The sequence below is a fragment of the Oncorhynchus gorbuscha genome, linkage group LG21, assembly GCF_021184085.1.
Source record: "Oncorhynchus gorbuscha isolate QuinsamMale2020 ecotype Even-year linkage group LG21, OgorEven_v1.0, whole genome shotgun sequence".
NCBI classification, from domain to species: Eukaryota; Metazoa; Chordata; class Actinopteri; order Salmoniformes; family Salmonidae; genus Oncorhynchus; species Oncorhynchus gorbuscha.
In genome coordinates this window covers 27,329,870-27,347,732 of record NC_060193.1, presented here as the reverse complement: position 1 = coordinate 27,347,732, position 17,863 = coordinate 27,329,870, and the positions used below count along the sequence as shown (strand labels likewise).

General features: G+C 47.0%; 1 protein-coding gene across 1 annotated transcript; it reads left to right on the top strand.

Moving 5' to 3' along the window:
* Positions 1–47: 47 nt before the first annotated feature.
* LOC124007827 (DNA-directed RNA polymerase II subunit RPB1-like) lies at positions 48–16,479 on the top strand. Its single transcript, XM_046318608.1, is given in 32 exon segments — positions 48–372; positions 1,217–1,349; positions 1,460–1,596; positions 2,042–2,209; positions 2,348–2,629; positions 2,781–2,942; positions 3,259–3,479; positions 3,565–3,697; positions 3,800–3,924; positions 4,215–4,425; positions 4,516–4,725; positions 5,202–5,260; positions 5,262–5,368; positions 5,559–5,653; positions 5,848–6,051; positions 6,190–6,412; positions 6,820–7,003; positions 7,471–7,642; positions 7,905–8,010; positions 8,332–8,537; positions 8,856–9,119; positions 9,280–9,487; positions 9,630–9,835; positions 10,048–10,230; positions 10,627–10,830; positions 11,185–11,371; positions 11,669–11,782; positions 11,891–12,040; positions 12,130–12,525; positions 12,528–12,749; positions 12,752–12,970; positions 12,973–16,479. Coding segments are annotated over 32 exon segments (5,892 nt in total). The 5' UTR covers positions 48–285; the 3' UTR covers positions 13,287–16,479.
* Positions 16,480–17,863: the final 1,384 nt, after the last annotated feature.

Genomic DNA, 17,863 nt, shown 5'->3' with positions numbered 1-17,863 from the left:
TATATAAACACGCGTTGGCCGTTTTCAAGCTCAGATGCGCTTAGAGCGCGCTGGAGTGTAGATCAGGAAAAGAAAGGGGGACAGCTGGTAGTCATAGCAGATAGGAGTAAAGTGTAAATAAATAGACTCCTAAGGCAGGAAACAACGTGGGTTCTCAGGATATCGCTTTCGGAGACATTCCGGTCACCTTTGGCGGTCTGGCCAGAGTCCTGGTGACAATTTAAAGCTATTCCTTCTTACAAAAGCGGCGTGCCGAGGGAGGACGCGTCTCTTTGAATAGACAGGATGCACGGACCGCCCTCCGGCGACAGCGCATGCCCATTGCGCCTCATCAAGAGAGTGCAATTCGGCATCATCAGCCCAGATGAGCTTGTAGGTTTTGCTTTGGGGTGGGGGGATTCGTTTACTTTCTGAACGTTCTCACATTGATCTTACTTTTACATGACTATACCTAGAATGTATCATTGATGACAATGGATGTGCTACAAAGGAAGTAGCTTACAGCTAGCCTAGCTAACGTTAGCTAGCTAAGCCATGTTGGAGCTTGAGCTAGCTAGCTAGCAACAGCATGTTGTAGGAAGTTCGACAAACTTTCAGCACACACAGTATTTTCCATCTGAGCTAAACCATATATGTCATGAATCAAACTCCCTTTTTATTTTGAAAATACATGTAAACAAATACATTTAGCTACTTTACTGAACTTGGATATTTTGTTCTGTTCCCAGAAAGTTACATTCACAAACATGTTCCCTCTTGTAATCTATATGTGGTATATCACAATAAAAGGTAACGTCATTAAAGTCAAAACTATGCATGTTATGTTTTATTATTAGTTTTTGAATAATGGTGTCTTGGCAATAGAATACATTGTTTACATAATCCTCGTAGTCAATTTGCTCACCTCAATTGATTTTATCCAATTAGTTGGACCTCAATTGATTTGTCCGAGTATCAATGCTGGTTTAGAAATGCAACTTTGATCAAAGTGTACCAATGTTCTTATAGCGGAGTAGGTACGGCTGTCATATCTGGCTTCAATCACTGATTTTGCAGGGGTTATTTGTTTTGAAGGAGTTTCCCCTGACCTTGAGAAATATGTAAGCCATTTTCCAATGTCTGTAAACTTGTGACTGCTTAACTGTTCTATGTGTATTTACTTAGGCTATTTATGTTTTGGTACCGGATTTGATGTTGACCATGGTTCTCCCTCTAGAAACGGATGTCTGTCACAGAGGGGGGAATCAAGTACCCCGAGACCACAGAAGGAGGGCGTCCCAAACTCGGTGGGTTGATGGACCCCAGACAAGGGGTCATCGAACGATCCGGAAGGTGTCAAACATGTGCAGGTACAGGAAGTTACCAGCATGTTGTAATTTTGTGGTTAAGGCCACCGCTACTGTGCTGGAATGTTTAAAAAAATAAAAATAAATTAAACATAGTTGTTTTCGCTGTTCAGGTAACATGACAGAATGCCCGGGCCACTTCGGCCACATAGAGCTGGCAAAGCCGGTGTTCCATGTGGGCTTCGTCAACAAGATCATGAAGGTCCTCCGGTGTGTCTGCTACTCCTGTTCCAAGCTGCTGGTCGACACGGTCCGTAACCCTCCATTCCTTCCTCACACTACCGCTACACAATCTATATGTAACATCTGCTCCCGTATTCAGTACTTGTGATGCTCACAACAACAAAAAACAATACGCCTACTTCTACGCCGCACAGCATACACAGAATATTTAACACGGCATAAACTCCTGATATATCTAATATATTTTTTTTGATGGGTATACGAATTATGGATCGAGGCATACTAATGATTACATGTTAGTCCTTACATGGAATTATATTACACATATTCGATTGACTTGTTGATGCGATGGGGCGTGTTCAGCAGGATGTACCACTTTGAAATGTTCAGATATAAATATGCTATGTTGAACGAACATGCATTTCTGACATGTAGAATGAGGAATCACCTCGGCTCTATTTGAGATATATCTGCAACGTTAAAGAAAGGCCCTGGTGTCTCCTTCCTTCTAGAATAATCCAAAGATCAAAGACATCCTGCAGAAGTCCAAGGGGCAGCCCAGGAAGCGTCTGACCCACGTGTATGACTTGTGTAAAGGCAAGAACATCTGCGAGGGCGGAGAGGAGATGGATAACAAGTTTGGAGTGGAGCACGACAGTGAGGACATCACTAAGGAAAAGGTACTGTCAGCGGGGACGCTTGTCATTTGTGGGCCATCAATACTTAAACGCATATTTTTTATTTTTGTGCTCATCTCACGCAATAATTTTATTTCCTCGTGGTCCTCTTGTAACACGCACTCTCCTTCCCTCTCCCAGGGCCATGGTGGCTGCGGGCGCTACCAGCCACGTATCCGCCGGTCGGGCCTGGAGCTGTATGCCGAGTGGAAGCACGTGAACGAGGACTCGCAGGAGAAGAAGATCCTGCTGAGCCCCGAGCGTGTCTACGAGATCTTCAAACGCATCTCGGACGAGGAGGACGTCATCCTGGGCCTTGATCCCAAGTTCTCCCGGCCCGAGTGGATGATTGTCACGGTACTCCCTGTGCCGCCGCTAGCTGTCCGGCCCGCCGTCGTCATGCAGGGCTCTGCCCGTAACCAGGTGAGGAAGAATGAGTTTGCAGCGAAATGTCAAGAATTGAAGGGGGTTTGGTGACTTTCGGGTCAGTTTGCCTGCAGCTGTTGAGATTGTTCAACTCGTTTGTTTTACCATCGTCGTTTAATCGCGTCGTGTCCATTTCCCTGTCACCCAGGACGACTTGACGCACAAGCTGGCCGACATAGTCAAGATCAACAACCAGCTGCGGCGGAACGAGCAGAGTGGCGCGGCGGCCCACGTCATCGCCGAGGACGTGAAGCTGCTGCAGTTCCACGTGGCCACCATGGTGGACAACGAGCTGCCAGGCCTGCCCAGGGTACGCACAGTAGCAGTGACGCTTCAGGGCACCAATTGACACAACATTACTGTACTACTTACCCATGCCATTGTGGATTGTTACTATAGATATGTACTCTTACTGTCTTTGTTTGAATTGAACACTGTCAACATACATTAAAGTAAGACTAAAGAATACGATTAAAAGTCCTCTTTTGTTAGACCCATAAGACCACCTATTCAACCCATAATAACTGGGTTTATTTCATTTTCAGTGATTGCTGATAGTTGTGAAGGATCGCCAGCTCTGTTCTGAATCTGCTTGTGCTGATATTGAACTTTCTCTAAACGCCCAGGCAATGCAAAAATCGGGCCGCCCGCTCAAATCCTTAAAACAGCGTCTGAAGGGGAAGGAGGGGCGAGTCCGAGGTAACCTGATGGGGAAACGTGTGGACTTCTCCGCCCGAACAGTCATCACCCCTGACCCCAACCTGCAGATCGACCAAGTGGGCGTCCCGCGCTCCATCGCCGCCAACATGACTTTCCCAGAAATCGTCACACCCTTTAACATCGACAGGTACGGCAGAGAGACTAAACCAATTGTTTATTGTTTAAACTGACCGTGTGTTGGTTCTAATGTTCACAGTCCTATATGTCACCAGGTTACAGGAGTTGGTGCGCAGAGGCAACAGCCAGTATCCTGGAGCCAAATATATCATCCGAGACAACGGGGACAGAATCGACTTGCGGTTCCACCCCAAACCAAGTGACCTTCACCTCCAGATCGGCTACAAGGTGACCCTCAAAAGACAAGATGGTCGTCATTTGTGGAATGTTTACAGAGTGACTTGATGTAATGCAATGTCACTTTTATGAACTCATTTTTGTTCCCATCAGGTGGAAAGACATATGTGCGATGGTGACATCATCATCTTCAACAGACAGCCCACTTTACATAAAATGTCTATGATGGGGCACAGAGTCCGAATCCTTCCCTGGTCCACCTTCCGAATGAACCTCAGGTACATCTATCAAGTCTAGAATTATCCCTGTTTCAGACTACACCCAGATACCCGAGTGGGTGTTTGTTGGCGTGAACACTGACAAGAATGTTGGGTAGAGAGTTGATACAGAACAAATATTATTTCAGGAGTGGGACTAGTGCTCATGTAGTATCGGATGATTTTTCTCAGCTCAATTTCCCCCCCAATTTAAAAAAAAAAAAAAAATTTAAGCAAACGCGAACACATTGACCGTATGACATAAAACGGATCCTGGACGGTGACATTAACTACTCTGCTCTGTTCCACAGTGTAACCACTCCGTACAATGCTGACTTTGACGGGGATGAGATGAACCTGCATCTCCCTCAGTCCCTGGAAACAAGAGCTGAGATCCAGGAGCTTGCCATGGTGCCTCGTATGATCGTTACCCCCCAGTCCAACAGGCCCGTCATGGGCATCGTGCAGGACACCCTCACCGCCGTGCGCAAGTTCACCAAAAGGGACGTCTTCCTAGAGAGGGTAAGGAGGGCAATGTTTTTAAAGGGATAGATCAGCCCCAAACACATACGCCTTTCCTCCACTTATTCGCTAATATGATCTGTCCCTCAGGGCGATGTGATGAACCTCCTGATGTTCCTGTCCACGTGGGACGGCAAGGTGCCCCAGCCAGCCATCCTGAAGCCCAGGCCGCTCTGGACGGGCAAGCAGATCTTCAGCCTTATCATCCCGGGCCACATCAACGCCATCCGAACACACAGCACCCACCCAGACGAGGAGGACAGTGGGCCCTACAAGCACATCTCTCCCGGGGACACCAAGGTAGAAACACTAAACTGGCAACACCCTGAGATTCTCGTGACAATGAGAATTTGTAGAACAAATGTTGTAGTGATGGTGTGTGCAGAATACAGGCTTTTATTGTGTACTCTCTTTTTAGTTCCATTGTGGTTTATAAGTTCTCATCTTATAATGCTAGCACTTTACCACAGATGTGTAAAAAGGCAGCCATTTTGTGCCAGAACGCTAGCCACACCTTACATTTAAGACATTTACATTTAAGTCATTTAGCAGACGCTCTTATCCAGAGCGACTTACAAATTGGTGCATTCACCTTATGACATCCAGTGGAACAGTCACTTTACAATAGTGCATCTAAATCTTAAAGGGGGGGGGGGGGGGTGAGAGGGAATACTTATCCTATCCTAGGTATTCCTACACCTAACACAGAACCATGAATGGATCCTAACCCAATGTGTGTAAAATACTATGATCTAATGTCATGTCTGTTTCCCCAGGTGATAGTGGAGAACGGGGAGCTGATCATGGGCATCCTGTGTAAGAAGTCACTGGGTACCTGCTGGCTCCCTGGTCCACATCTGTTTCCTGGAGATGGGCCACGACGTCACCCGCCTCTTCTATTCCAACATCCAGACGGTGGTCAACAACTGGCTGCTCATTGAGGGTAAGGACCTGGGCTGAGTGGGCACTGGGAAGAGGGCATCAGTGGGTAGAAAGGTAACTCCTTTGAAATCCACTTGAAGTCATAAATGAATCTGTTCTATTTTTGGGGTTAGGTGTTAAATTCCTCTAATTGCAGATATTTTAGTCACTGTTACCCCGTTTTTCTTAATATTAATATTTTCTCTGTGTAGGTGCCTCTATCGGTATTGGTGACTCCATTGCTGATGCGAAGACGTACCTGGACATCCAGAACACCATCAAGAAGGCCAAACAGGATGTAATAGAGGTAGGTCCCTTCTCTCACGGTGACTCTGAAATATGCCTTCAAACTTCCAGAATATTCCTTTAAAAATAAATCCTCTTGTATTCACGGTGGGGACATCCTCTGGAAATTCCTTTTGAGATAATATAGAATGGAATAAAAGATGTGAGCCCCTCTGTCTCCAACTCCCTTCACTTTCTTCCTGTATTCCTCTCCAGGTCATTGAGAAGGCCCACAACAACGAGTTGGAGCCCACCCCTGGCAACACGCTGAGGCAGACATTTGAGAACCAGGTGAATCGCATCCTAAACGACGCCCGTGACAAAACGGGTTCCTCCGCCCAGAAGTCCCTGTCTGAGTACAACAACTTCAAGTCTATGGTGGTGGCTGGCTCCAAAGGCTCCAAGATTAACATCTCTCAGGTACGTCCAGGGATCAACATTTTTTTTTTTCAAATGGCACACTGTGTTCCTCTAGGGATGACAATGGGCTTCGATAAACCTCGCACACTTTTTATTTCTCTACCGTCTGTCCCTCATCTCCATCTCTCTGGCCCTCAGGTTATTGCGGTGGTGGGGCAGCAGAACGTGGAGGGTAAGCGCATCCCCTTCGGCTTCAAGCACCGAACTCTCCCCCACTTCATCAAGGACGATTACGGCCCCGAGAGCAGAGGCTTCGTGGAGAACTCATACCTAGCCGGCCTCACGCCCACAGAGTTCTTCTTCCACGCCATGGGTGGCAGGGAGGGGCTTATCGACACGGCTGTGAAGACCGCCGAGACTGGTGAGTGAAGGGGGGGAAAGCAAGAGTTTATTTTTTATTAAGGGTCCCCATTAGCTGTTGCGAAAGCAGCAGCTACTCTTCCTGGGGTCCACACAACATGAAACATGCCTATCAATGTTCTGTATTATGTCAAGAACAGCTCAAGGACTACATACTTTTAAAAATAAGATCCTGTACATGTTGGTGACAGCGACTGGTGATTTGAAGGGGGAGAGGCAAGGGATAGAGGTTAGGGTCGGGCTATAAGCTGATTAGAAGCGCTTGTTAATGAAGGGGTGACTGTTACGATCCCTGCACGATTAGGGAGAGGAGACGCATGTCCGCAATGATAGTTCAGTAGGTAGGTGGATTTTCCCCTCCGGTTTAAATGACTCTTCTAACCTCGGTCCTCATCTGATGTCCTTCAGGTTACATCCAGCGTCGTCTGATCAAGTCCATGGAGTCTGTGATGGTGAAGTACGACGCCACGGTGAGGAACTCCATCAACCAGGTGGTGCAGCTGCGCTACGGAGAGGACGGCCTGGCCGGGGAGGCTGTGGAGTTCCAGAACATGGCCACGCTCAAACCCTCCAACAAGGCCTTCGAGAAGAAGTGAGTGGCGAGAGCGAGAGGGACGGGGAAGTACAATGGTGGATAAGGGTACTAGATTTGTTGGTGCTGTCAGGCCAATTCCCAAAGCTGGTCACTGACGTGCCAACGACCATATGAGTTGGCTATACAGGGAAAACTGATCTGACACCAGGCTTGTGCACTCATTGAGGTCTATGAATGTGTTTAATGCTGTATTCCATCTTTGTCATTCGATGATTGATTGTACTCGTTAAAAAAAAAAACTAGTACAAGCTTTCCTCTCCTATTGGTTGACCGTGTGACATTGGATATCATAGACTTCACCTCTCCACGACCTTAATCACCCATGCCCTAATGCTAAACCCTCTGTCTAATCACTACTATAGGACGGTCTTAAAAACAGCAGCTCACTGTCCACGGTCAACTGCCTGAACTCTCTACTGTCTGTCTTATCTCATCCTTCCCTAATCCACCCTCGGGGCCACTAGGTTCAGATTTGACTGCACCAACGAGCGGGCTCTGAGGCGCACCCTGCAGGAGGACGTGGTGAAGGACGTGATGACCAACGCCCAGGTGCAAAGTGCCCTGGAGAGGGAGTATGAGAAGATGAAGGAGGACAGAGAGATTCTGAGGGCCATCTTCCCCACTGGGGACAGCAAGGTGAGGGGGAGAGAGGCACACTAGCACAGGGGTCTCCAACAGGCAAATCGCAAGCCTTAAAGGCACAGTTCAGCCGTTATTCTTCTCATCAAATAACTATGGTTGATTTCAATCAGCAGACACATTTTTGACTACACCTGCATAACTCATTCACTTCCATGTACTCTCACACACGTCACCACTGCTAGCATATCCCACTGATTCAGACCAACGAAACAGGGCTGTCCAACACTAAAGGCGACATGTCCGTGCTCCCCACTAGGTGGTGCTTCCCTGCAACCTGGCCAGGATGATCTGGAACGCCCAGAAGATCTTCAGGATCAACCCCCGCACCCCCACAGACCTCAACCCCCTACGAGTTGTGCAGGGTAGGTATCTACCACACTCGTACACTTTGCAGCCACCATCATATTTGAAGAAACCCCCTAAAGATGTGCCATATCGTCTTGAGTTTTAAAAGGTTGATTACACTTTTTGGTGTAAACTGTAGCTCTAGCTACGAAAGACAAGAATTTGCAACACTTTTTGTTCAGTAACCAAGTAAATCGCGTTGACATTTCTGCAGTCTTGGTACCAAATCAAAATCTCTCGAAGCAATTTTCTCTGGACCACTAGCCAGGATAAATAAGCTCTAGAATGACCCGTATGACCTTCTTAAACTTATCCCTGCTCTTGTCTGCATGACTCAGGTGTCCAGGAGCTGAGTAAGAAGTTGGTGATTGTGAACGGCGAGGACCACCTGAGTAGACAGGCCCAGCAGAACGCCACGCTGCTCTTCAACATCCACCTGCGCTCCACGTTGAGCTCCCGACGCATGACAGACGAGTTCAGACTGAGCACCGAGGCCTACGACTGGCTGCTGGGGGAAATTGAGTCCAAGTTCAACCAATCCATTGTGAGTTGAATCTCTTTTTTTTTCTCTCTCTCACACACACACACACACACACACACACACACACACACACACACACAGAGTGTGCTGGGAGAGGTTGAAGGGGGAGATCGAGGGTCAACACCTAAACTGATTGCTATGAACTAAAGAGATGGGATTAGATGTATATGGACAGTGTAGAAAACCAAGCCTAGAGTGTGATCTAGGATATTTTTTTACAGCATAATTTAGGAATTAATCCATGCTTGGCTTTTCTGTTTTCTGTCATTTCACTAATCTAATTCTAGCATTTTATTCTGAACACTTCTTCTCCCTCTCTAGGCCCATCCGGGTGAGATGGTGGGGGCGTTAGCTGCCCAGTCGTTGGGAGAGCCCGCCACCCAGATGACCCTGAACACCTTCCACTACGCCGGCGTGTCGGCCAAGAACGTCACCCTGGGCGTGCCGCGTCTTAAGGAGTTGATTAACATCTCCAAGCGGCCCAAGACCCCGTCCCTCACCGTGTTCCTGCTGGGCCAGGCGGCCCGCGATGCCGAGAGGGCCAAGGATATCCTCTGTCGCCTGGAACACACCACCCTCAGAAAGGTGATTTGTCAGACCGACATTTTATTTCTCACGCCTTGTTTTACTTTAAGAGATTATTAAATGTTATTAATACATTTTAAGTTATTACAATATCTGCTTTTACAGGTTGCTTACTGATTTTTACGATAATTAACCAACCATTCTCCCTCCCTCCTGCCAGGTGACAGCCAACACGGCCATCTACTACGACCCTAACCCCCAGAGTACGGTGGTGACGGAGGACCAGGAGTGGGTCAACGTCTACTATGAGATGCCCGACTTCGACGTGACCCGCATCTCCCCCTGGCTGCTCCGCATTGAGCTCGACCGCAAACACATGACTGACCGCAAGCTGACCATGGAGCAGATCGCTGAGAAGATCAATGCAGGTGGGGACACACACACACACACACACACACACACACACACACACACACACTTCCAATACTTTATTTGAGTATATAATGAAGCATTCCGGTTAAAAGGACCCCCACGCTACCTTATTGCTATATGCGACATCTCTCCCCGAAGGTTTCGGCGACGACCTGAACTGTATCTTCAATGACGACAACGCCGAGAAGCTGGTTCTGCGAATCCGCATCATGAACAGCGACGAGAACAAATTCCACGAGGACGAGGAGGTGGTGGACAAGATGGACGACGACGTGTTCCTGAGGTGCATCGAATCCAACATGCTGACGGACATGACGCTGCAGGGCATCGAGCAGATCAGCAAGGTAACGGAGGGGGTCACACAAACACGTACTTTGTTCCTTTTTTTTTTTTTTTTTTACTGCGCCGCGGCAGCGTTTTAACATCTTCGCCCAATAGTCTTCGATATCTCATACGAACTGATTGACCTAAACAACATGGCAGTAACCTACCCAGATCATTAATATTACTATAATTCTATTGATCTATAGTACTTCCCCTGTCTCCTCTCCCCTAGGTGTACATGCACTTGCCCCAGACGGACAACAAGAAGAAGATCATCATTACGGAGGAGGGAGAGTTCAAGGCCCTGCAGGAGTGGATCCTGGAGACGGATGGCGTGGGACTGATGAGGGTCCTCAGCGAGAAGGATGTGGACCCCGTCAGAACCACTTCCAACGACATCGTAGAGATCTTCACGGTACGGTTAGGTACCACAGTTGGATAGCCACGCAAGTTATGATGGTAACCGATCGATTATAATAGTACCGATTTAGACTACGGTCACCGATGATAACAGATAGATACCATCGTTACAAATGGCTGTGATAGTTACAATAGCTAGCTACAGTAGTTTAGGTAACTATTTGTATCGTCTGTCGTAAGGGACCAGTTTAAATGTCCGTTACAATTTTGGCTATACTTTCAAGTTTAAATTCACCAAAGCACTCTTGGAGTTAAACACAAAATTCCAACTTGACATCGTTAAACCTATTCATCGCTACTTTACTGCTAAACCTGAGAAGTACATGAATAACAGCATAGTCAAAAAATAAATAAATGGGATATCATTTTACTCACCCCCCCTCCTTTCTAGGTACTGGGTATCGAGGCTGTGCGCAAGGCTTTGGAGAGGGAGTTGAACCACGTCATCTCCTTTGACGGTTCCTACGTCAACTACCGCCACTTGTCGTTGCTTTGCGACACCATGACCTGCCGCGGTCACCTGATGGCCATCACGCGTCACGGCATCAACAGACAGGACACGGGACCCCTCATGAAGTGCTCCTTTGAGGAGACTGTGAGTGTTTCGGACGGGGGAAAGTGGAGGGAGGGAAGGGGTGGCGATGGGACTTGGTTGTTTTGTGGTCCAGTATTGTGTTAGTAGGCCGTACTTCCCATTTTACGACAGTCGTCAGTTGGCTCTTCCACTAGCTACATTATCCATAAAGCTACTTAATTTGAGAACTTCATAGGAGCGTTCTAGTTACCAACCTCGACTAGACCAACACGTCTCTGATGACCGAGACTTATAAAAAAAAATCTCTCAATGAAAGGAATCGGTATAAACAAAAGGTTAAACGATGAAATTCAAATGATTGTGTCAGCACCCTGTGTACTCCACCACTCACCGTCAACATCCTCCCTGTCCCAGGTGGATGTGCTGATGGAGGCGTCGTCCCACGGGGAGAGTGACCCCATGAAGGGTGTGTCTGAGAACATCATGCTGGGCCAGCTGGCCCCCTGCGGGACGGGCTGCTTCGACCTGCTGCTGGACGCTGAGAAGTGCAAATATGGCATGGAGATCCCCACCAACATCCCCGGGATCAGCGTGGCTGGACGTGAGTGGCCGAGAGTATAATGGAGAAGTTGTTTTCCGCGCAGTGTGACTTTAAACGTAATTGTTCACGTGATGTGGCTGTTCCCATCACCAGATCAACTTCCAAGGTTTGAATTTAGACAGATGTGAGGTCAGAAATGGACTGGTGCAGACCAATTTGTCTAAGATTTGATTAAGTTCTGAGTGTAACTATGTTGTAAAAAAAACAACATTCTAAGCAAAATAGATACACAAAGTATCCAGACTTTTAGATAATGAAATGTCGGTATGTCTCTCCTTCTCTATTTCCTCTTGTTAGCCACCGGAATGTTCTTTGGCTCTGCGCCCAGCCCCATGAGTGGCATGTCTCCAGCCATGACCCCCTGGAACACTGGAGCCACCCCTGCCTACGGTGCCTGGTCCCCCAGCATCGGTAAGCCCCAAACTGGGTTGACTTTGACAATATCCTGGTAGTACAGCATATTCCATACCACCTACTGTACTGTTCCATTAACTCATACTCTGACTCTTTGACCTCCAGGCAGTGGGATGACCCCTGGAGCTGCAGGCTTTTCTCCCAGCGCAGCATCTGATGCCAGTGGCTTCTCTCCGGGCTATTCCCCGGCCTGGTCCCCTACCCCTGGATCTCCTGGGTCCCCGGGGCCGGCCAGCCCCTATATCCCCTCTCCAGGTTAGTCACCATACAAAACACCCAGTTTGGTTTGAAATGTCAACTGACACAGGACCTTTTTGGAATTAATTCCTTGTTTACTTTTCCAGGAGGTGCCATGTCTCCCAACTACTCCCCCACCTCCCCGGCCTACGAGCCCCGCTCTCCTGGGGGATACACCCCGCAGAGCCCGGGCTACTCCCCAACCTCCCCCTCGTACTCCCCAACCTCCCCTTCTTACTCTCCCACCAGCCCCAACTACAGCCCCACTTCACCCTCCTATTCACCCACCTCCCCCAGCTACTCCCCGACCTCACCCTCATACTCCCCTACATCCCCCAGTTACTCCCCCACCTCCCCCTCTTACTCCCCCACCTCCCCCTCTTACTCCCCCACATCTCCCTCCTACTCCCCTACCTCCCCCAGCTACAGCCCCACGTCTCCAAGCTACAGCCCCACGTCGCCTAGCTACTCCCCTACCTCACCCTCTTACTCACCTACCTCCCCCCCTATTCACCCACTTCACCCTCCTACTCACCTACCTCCCCCTCCTATTCCCCTACCTCCCCCTCTTACTCCCCCACCTCTCCAAGCTACAGCCCCTCTTCACCCAACTACACCCCCACCTCGCCCAGTTACTCCCCCACCTCCCCCTCTTATTCCCCCACCTCTCCCTCCTACTCCCCCACCTCCCCCAATTACACCCCCACCAGCCCCAACTACTCCCCTACCTCCCCTCTTATTCTCCCACCTCTCCGTCCTACTCTCCCTCTAGCCCGCGCTTCACCCCCCAGTCGCCCACCTACACCCCCAGCTCTCCCTCCTACAGCCCCAGCTCTCCTTCCTACTCACCCACCTCCCCCAAATACACACCTACGTCCCCCTCTTACTCCCCCAGCTCTCCAGAGTACACGCCCACCTCCCCCAAATACTCCCCCACCTCGCCCAAGTACTCCCGACCTCTCCCAAATACTCACCCACCTCTCCGACTTACTCCCCGACGACCCCCAAGTACAGCCCCACGTCGCCCACCTACTCCCCCACCTCGCCCACCTACACCCCCACCAGCCCCAAGTACTCCCCCACCTCCCCAACCTATTCCCCAACCTCACCCAAATACTCTCCCACCTCCCCCACCTACTCGCCCACTAGCCCCAAAGGGTCCACCTACAGCCCCCTGTCCCCGGGCTACAGCAACCCCTCGCCCAGCTTCACCCTCACCAGCCCGGCCATCAGCCCAGATGACAGTGACGAGGAGAACAACTGAGGGAGCCAGGAGGAAGAGAGGGGGCTGAGGAGCCTCTCACTGCCCTACTCAAAGCCCCTGGACTGGGGCTGTAATACTGAAGGATAGCCCCTCTGCTGGTAGTGCTGGTGGTTTGGCCTTGGAGAGTCATGACAAAAAAAAACCCTGGGGGTCCCACTTGTTAATTTATTTTATTTTGGGGACCCTCCCTCGGACCACTGTACCCCAGCCTCTTCCATCTCGGGGGAGGGCCCCCTAAAATATTTACTACTATGTATTTGATAGACTTGAACTGTTTAACAAGGGGAATAAGGCTGCCTTTTGAACTACATATTTTGGTTTGGTTTTTAATGTTCACGCGGGTGTTGAAGCAAAGTTAAGAACCCAGGAGAAAGCAGAGGGAGAGCGATGTGGTTACCACATTGACAAAAAACGTCCCTCTTTTCAACCCCCCTGTTTACCTGTACCCAGTCTTTCTCTGAACTCTTCAGTGTTGATGTGTAGTTGTACGGGGGAGCTCGAGTATTGCCAAAAGCCTTTGAAAAGCTACCAGTGGATTGTATTTATCTCCTTAAAAAGCTTTTAAGCTTCCCCCCCAAAAAAGAGAAACTAGAGGACTTGAGCTGATTCTTTATTGCATATTTTACTAAAACGTACATAATCTTTAGTTTTTTTTTTCTAAATGTAAAGTAGTTGCTGCCAGTTTTGGTTGGAAGAAAAAAGTTGAGCGGGTTTTTTTTCTCCATTTTTATGTCAGAAGACAGGCCAGAGTTGAAGGAGATGAGTTGACCGGAATTGAATGGAACAGAATTGAAACACTATTACTAATCTGCAGTTCAGAACAGTGGAGTTCAAGTAGTACTGGAACGGGGTTGCTTGAATGCTGCAGGTGAAAAGAGTAGGTGTATTCCTTGCAGCACTAAGTACAGGGCTGCAGATGAAGATCGCCTAGGAAGGGGGGAGGGTCATGCCACAGATGCTGAGAGAGAGACTGGTGTACTGGACAAAATATGCTTTCCGTGGAGATGTTATTGCCATTTTTGTAACCTCTCCATGACGTTCCAAATAAACCCTTTCTCCCCTCAACCCTCCCCCACCTAAAGTCGAACCTGAAAGATGTCAAAACACCTACCAGCATCCCTGTACCCTTCACCGTTAGATGAGCAACAGCAAAAAGCAGTTTCTTTTTTCTTTCTTTTTTTTAGCAAACCACTTTTTAAAACTGGTCAAATTTGGGTTTATGGAAGACTTAGTAATAATATCTGACAATTGTCAATTCTGTTTTTTAAGAGAGAATGGAGGGTTTATGGGTGGACGAGGGATACTAGTTTGTTGGCGTCGCTGCTTTTGTCATTGTTTCTGCATGAGTAGCAACCTGTTAATACATTTTAATCTTCCCGTTTTATATTGAAGATCTCTTATTTGAAATCCCTCCCACCTTGTTCCATAATTCTAATTAGGAAATGTAAATGAGTTCTCTACTTTACGTTGTTTGGACTCGCTCATAAAATGTATTTAAGAGGGAAAAGGACTATTATTAGTCTGTGTGAATAAGAATGGAGAAATTCAAGATTCAATTGTTTTGTTTTTCTATTTCCTGTTTTTTTTTTGCTTCTGATGACTTTGTAAGAGCTGTTTGCAAAGAGGGTCAGTGTTCAGGTACTTTGGATGAAGGGGCAGGGGACGGAGGGGAGTAAGTTAGGTTTCCCCGTTCTCTCTTTTCCATTCTGTTTCCCAATGGCTTTGCTCAGTTTCTGCCACTCTGGCTCGAAGTTGGGCCAAGATGGCCACCGCATTCTCATTTAAAGGGGAAATCAGCAGTTGCTACCTCCATTTTTGGATACATAGATATGTACCCATTTGATTTTTGAAGAATATAACTAATAAATAAATGCTGCGTGAGCTAAGTTCAACTGTCGTACCCCGCCAGAACCCAAAATATGAAACTTAACATTGTAAACAAACACTATAGCCTTAACAGGATTAGAACTAATTTTGATATCATGGATGGTCAGTCCTTGCATCCATTTCTGTCTTTGAATTTGAGTGGTTACATTTCTCCAACCCCAGCTTTTTACCGAAACGGTGGTGGGGAGGACACTTTGTTTCAACTGCTGATTGCTGCTTTAAGATATAACAAGGAAAATGTTGCATGCAGTCCATTTGTGATGCTTCATAGCCTACTGTAAATGTTACAGCTAAGTGGCTATACTATGGTTCAGGCAGAAAATGGGAAGTTTAGGTTGACTAGACAGGTTCATGTTCAGTTTAGTGTTTGTCAGTTATGCTCTTGGACACTGGGGGGTGACATAAGCCCTCGTTTGGGTTAACAAACCCCTCGAAGTTTCAGTTCAGTGATTTTTATGAGACCAGACATTTCAGAGCACTTTTGGCCTCTATAACCCTCTACCCACTACATTAGTGTGACAGTGAATCCTTGAAGATGATGGAAACCACCAAGCATAGACACACTTTGCATTTGCTTCCAGGTGCTCTTACACTTTACTAGGCCTAGTTTGATAAAGGTGATGAGTGTTTGATTCTCGTGCCTATGGAACATGGATACTCCATCCAAGCAATACGACAAGTCCCCCCCCCCCCCCCCCTGACTTTTGATTGGACTAGCTGGGTCTCCTCCCTCCCCTTGTTCATCCACAAGTGATCCTGATTGTTTTTGAAATCGATGTTTGTCCTTTTTCTACTAATGTTCATACCTGGGTTGGGGGGATTCTATGCCTGTAGAATTCCATGATGGGACTGGAACTTGGATGTGTTCTGAATTTGTCACGATTTTTATCCGGTTTGTGGTCGGGAACGTGTTTGCTACAACTTGTCCTGTCTACCAAATGTGTTTTCAACAGAAGTGATTTTGAATTGACTGTACCACCTGCAATGAATAGAAGTGTTGGCAATACACTGTTGAAATTCATGCAGTTGGTCTCTTCCATCATCGCCTCATGACATGGTGACTTTGTCCACTACCACCATATCCCATTGATTTACCTGTGTGGTCCAGTCAATTCAACATACCAGGACTCCCATGTGTGTGTCAAAAGAGAGGGTTTTCTTGAGTTGAAAGACTGGGAAGGGTGTCTTGGGAGTAGGAATGTTTAAATTAAAAATAAATTGCCACTGTATAGATATCAATCCAATATCTCATTCTCTGTATTTTTTTTTTTTTTTGACTTGAGAAAAAAATAAACGTTTTACTATAGGTTGTGTCTTTATTTGTATGAGTTGCTGTCACCTACCAATAAACTGAAGGATATATGATGAAGTATTCCATTCTAATGGGTAAGACAAGGGTGAGGGTAAACAGATTCTTGATATGAGGCTTTACCTTGACGAATTGATCAATCATCCCCATATTACTACACAATAAAACATTTTCCATCCCTGTAAGGGATATCGCTATACTGATTATCATGACTACTGTAATAATATGAATCACATTTGTTAGTAAACAAACATGCATGACAGGAGACTAGGCTTCATTTCCTTACACAGCCCCACTGGTTTAGTTACATAGAGCCAGCTGTCAGCATAGCTGCAGATGTCGTTAGGGCCTTGTTCCATTTCAAACATTACCCGCTAACCCTAGCAACTAAAAGTTGTGTTCACAGATCTGAAAATACTGGATAAGTGAAAGCAACATGGTAGACACCCCATTAAGCCTATGAGAGGGCTTGGTGGGAAAGTTGCAATACTAAAAACGAAGGTTCAAATAACTATCAATTTATTTGAGATCTGTGAACACAAAGTGTAGGTGCTTAGGGAAGAGGTCAAAATGGTTAGGGGTCAAAATGGAAGTGGGCCCTAATACTGATTGAACAAAAAACATTGTTTTATTTGCTAGTCACTTGATCTTCTGAATTAGTCACAAAGTAAGCCTATTTAGACAGTTGACTCTTTTTCCAATGTGGTTGGTGTATTTGTTAGGCCTGATCAAATACACTGCTTCCCTATAGAAACCAGAAGAGGATGTTCCAGTGATGTTTTGAGGATGTAGACAGACCTCAAAATGTGCCAAGCAACGACTATCAATAGGCTACAACAGTCAGCAAAATTGACCAAATGAGTGAAATTACAGATTTACAAGCTGGCCGCCTCCAAATAGCCATTCTAGAGTACTACAGTAGTGGCTCCTGATTGGCTGAGTAGGTGGGGCGGTTAATGCATCTCATTAACCAGCCCGATAATAGATGATTTCCAATTTGATTAATTCCTTTACTCTGAATAGAATAGGAATGGAGTTATAGGCCTGCTCAGGCTGGTTATAGACAGATCACAATCGACCTATACCGTATTAGATGCTATTGCCTAGCCCATCAATCCTATTTTACAAGGACTTAAGACAGAAACAGATCATTTGGTTCCATTTCAACATACATATTTATTATTGAAACCAAAGTGCTGTAATGTGTATAAATTCAATCAAATAGCCCAGTACACACACCAAAACGTTTCAAATGTTCAAATCAAAAGGCTATTGCACAGAAAAATGTGAACGGTCAGGTGCATTGCGAATTCAGAACCGCTGGACAGCAACATAATAAACTAAAGCGGCGATTATTGGGAACGAGATCAGAATGACTGCT